At 39.2% G+C, this 2636-nt stretch overlaps 1 protein-coding gene across 1 annotated transcript; it reads right to left on the bottom strand.

Moving 5' to 3' along the window:
• Positions 1-565: 565 nt before the first annotated feature.
• On the bottom strand, positions 566-1564 carry LOC123686207. The gene has a single exon (XM_045626221.1). The coding sequence runs from the start codon at positions 1562-1564 to the stop codon at positions 566-568; it is 999 nt and encodes a 332-aa protein (XP_045482177.1).
• Positions 1565-2636: the final 1072 nt, after the last annotated feature.

The following is a 2636-nucleotide window of genomic DNA, read 5'->3' as shown; positions in this document are numbered from 1 at the left end:
AGCCTGACCAAAGCCTCCGACACACCATAGAGCTGCAGGGTTTTCAGCAACCATGAGTGTGGTATCGAGTCAAAGGCTTTTTTGTAGTCTATCCACGCCATTGATATATTTCGTTGTTTCCTTTTAGCCTGTCTTGTGATGAGAGAGTCAACGGTAAGCAATTCCTTACAACCACGCGCGTCCCTACGGCACCCATTTTGTTCTCGTGCCAGTATGTTATGTTGTCCTATGTGTCTTGAAATGTGAAGCGTGAGCACTCCGGTGAGTACTTTGTACACCGTCGATAAACATGTTATTGGCCGGTAGTTCCTCGGATTTCCACTTTTTTCGCCTTTAGGAAGCATGTGGGTTATGCCAACAGTGAGTGATTCCGGTATGACAGACGGATTTGTTAACGCTCTCTGGAATATGTTCGCCAGGATTCTGTGGGTGCAGTCAAAATACTTCCACCAATAACTGTGTATACCGTCGGGGCCTGGAGCAGACCAGTTGTTTGTCTTTTTGAGTATTGTTCTTATGTCGTCTTCTGTGATTCTCATTTCTCCCATTGTATACTTGTTGGCTTCTAGTTCCGCCTCCCGGATCCAGAAGGCCGTATCATCATGCTCCCCTTCATTTGTTTCCAGGTTCTGTGCATATTTTCAGCTGTTGGTGGTTCTTCTTGTGCTGTTGTGGTACCCTCAAGAGATCTAAAGAATTGTTTGGGATTTTTTTGGTATAACTGATTGTTCTTATATCTTTTCACCCTGTCATTATATCGTTTTAAGCGATTACCTAATGCTTTTACCTTTTGTTTCAGGGTGTCGCAGGCCATTTGAAGTTTCTGCCTGAAGTTTACGCCTCTTTCCTGAATGTGAATCTCCGATGATATGCGGTGAATGGATTTGAGAAGTTTTCTCGTTGGTGAGTCTGTTTGCAGGTAAGTATGTAGTTTGCCAATTTTTTTTCTGATGTTCTTTATTTTTGTCTCCAGTCGTATTTTCCAGGGTGGTGTTGTCTCTCTTCTCGGCGTTGATTCTGTACTTCTGAGTCGTATTTTGTTCACTTCACAGACGGTGATTGCTCCAGCGTATACACAATCTGTGGTTTCGTCCAGATTGGATTGGCTGCTGAGGATGGTTCCTATTATATCATTGACATTCTGTACACTTTCAAGGATTTTACGTGAGCCCTTTAATCTCGGTATTTGTGGTCTTTCTTGAGGAGAAATTCTTGTGTACATTTGAAAGTTACTCTCGAAGATTTGTTGGATTTTGCTACGTTTCTGGCTCGTTTCATTATTTACATCAGTTTCTTGGTGTGTGAGTGTTTCTGATGGTGAACATTCAGTGTTTTGGTCATCATCCTCTGGAACCGGGGCAAAAGGTCTCGTGCTCCGCTCGATATTATTCAATTCTACTCTGGAGAATTTTCCACTTTCGAGCATCCGCCTGACTCTGTTCGAGAGGAGGTTTGGGTACGATTGCCTTTCTGGCTTGATCTCGTTCCAGATGGTTGTCAGAATTTCACGGTATGTTCTCTCAGTTGTCTGTTGCAGTTCTTGAGCAATGAAATGAGTGCGCATTATAAGAATATTTTCCTCCTCTGTCCAGCGCACTCTCCCATCTCGTGTTCTTGGAGCCTCAGCGGGACGGTACTGTGTTCCGTCCAAGCTTTGGTTCCCTCCTCTGCTAGGAGGATCTGATATTGGGCTTACGGTGCCATCTCGGGGGGCTGCGCCGCTTGCCCCACAGCTTACCCCATCGGGCTCTTCCTCAGGACGGCTCCGAAGAAGGCCAGCCCGCTGCCCTCTACCGCCCTGACACATACTTCTTGTAATAGGAGCAACAGTTCAACAACTCCCAGGCTGCTGACCTGGGGAGCTGGGTGACTCGGGTACGCGGGGTCGTCACTCCCCGAAAGCATTACGCTCCCCTGCGGGGAGCGTAATGCTTTTATAATGCGTAATATATATATATATATATATATATATATATATATATATATATATATATATATATATATATATATATATATATATAAATATATATATATATATATATATATATATATATATATATATATATATATATATATATATAAATATATATATATATATATATATATATATATATATATATATATAAATATATATATATATATAAATATATATATATATATATATATATATATATATATATATAAATATATATATATATATAAATATATATATATATATATATATATATATATATATATATATATTGTAGGAGAAAGACCTGGTAAAAATAGTTGTAGAATGAAGAGTCGGAGCGAGCAGTCTCCGCTGTCGAAGCTTCAAAGTATGGACATCGGAGTGGAATTTTATTTTATTATAAAGATATGGAGGGGTTTTATAGAGAATAATTGAATGGATTAATGAAACAGAGTGAAACTTTCTACGTTTCTCCATATCCAGCCAATTGCATTTAGCACCGGTTGATATTTCCTAATTCCTACACTCTTTTTATACGTAGAATCAACTGAAATAATGAAGAATAAATGTTTCAATTTGTGAATCTTTAGTTTTGATGAATTCGAGTTCTCAAAGTTCATGGTCTTCTGATAAACACTATGTACATTTTTGGAGCAAACTGCAAACAGTCTTATAATTCTAC

The sequence above is a fragment of the Harmonia axyridis genome, chromosome X (genome assembly GCF_914767665.1).
Source record: "Harmonia axyridis chromosome X, icHarAxyr1.1, whole genome shotgun sequence".
Lineage (NCBI taxonomy): Eukaryota > Metazoa > Arthropoda > Insecta > Coleoptera > Coccinellidae > Harmonia > Harmonia axyridis.
The sequence above is the reverse complement of the archived record's forward strand: the minus strand, read 5'-3'. Positions and strand labels throughout refer to the sequence as shown.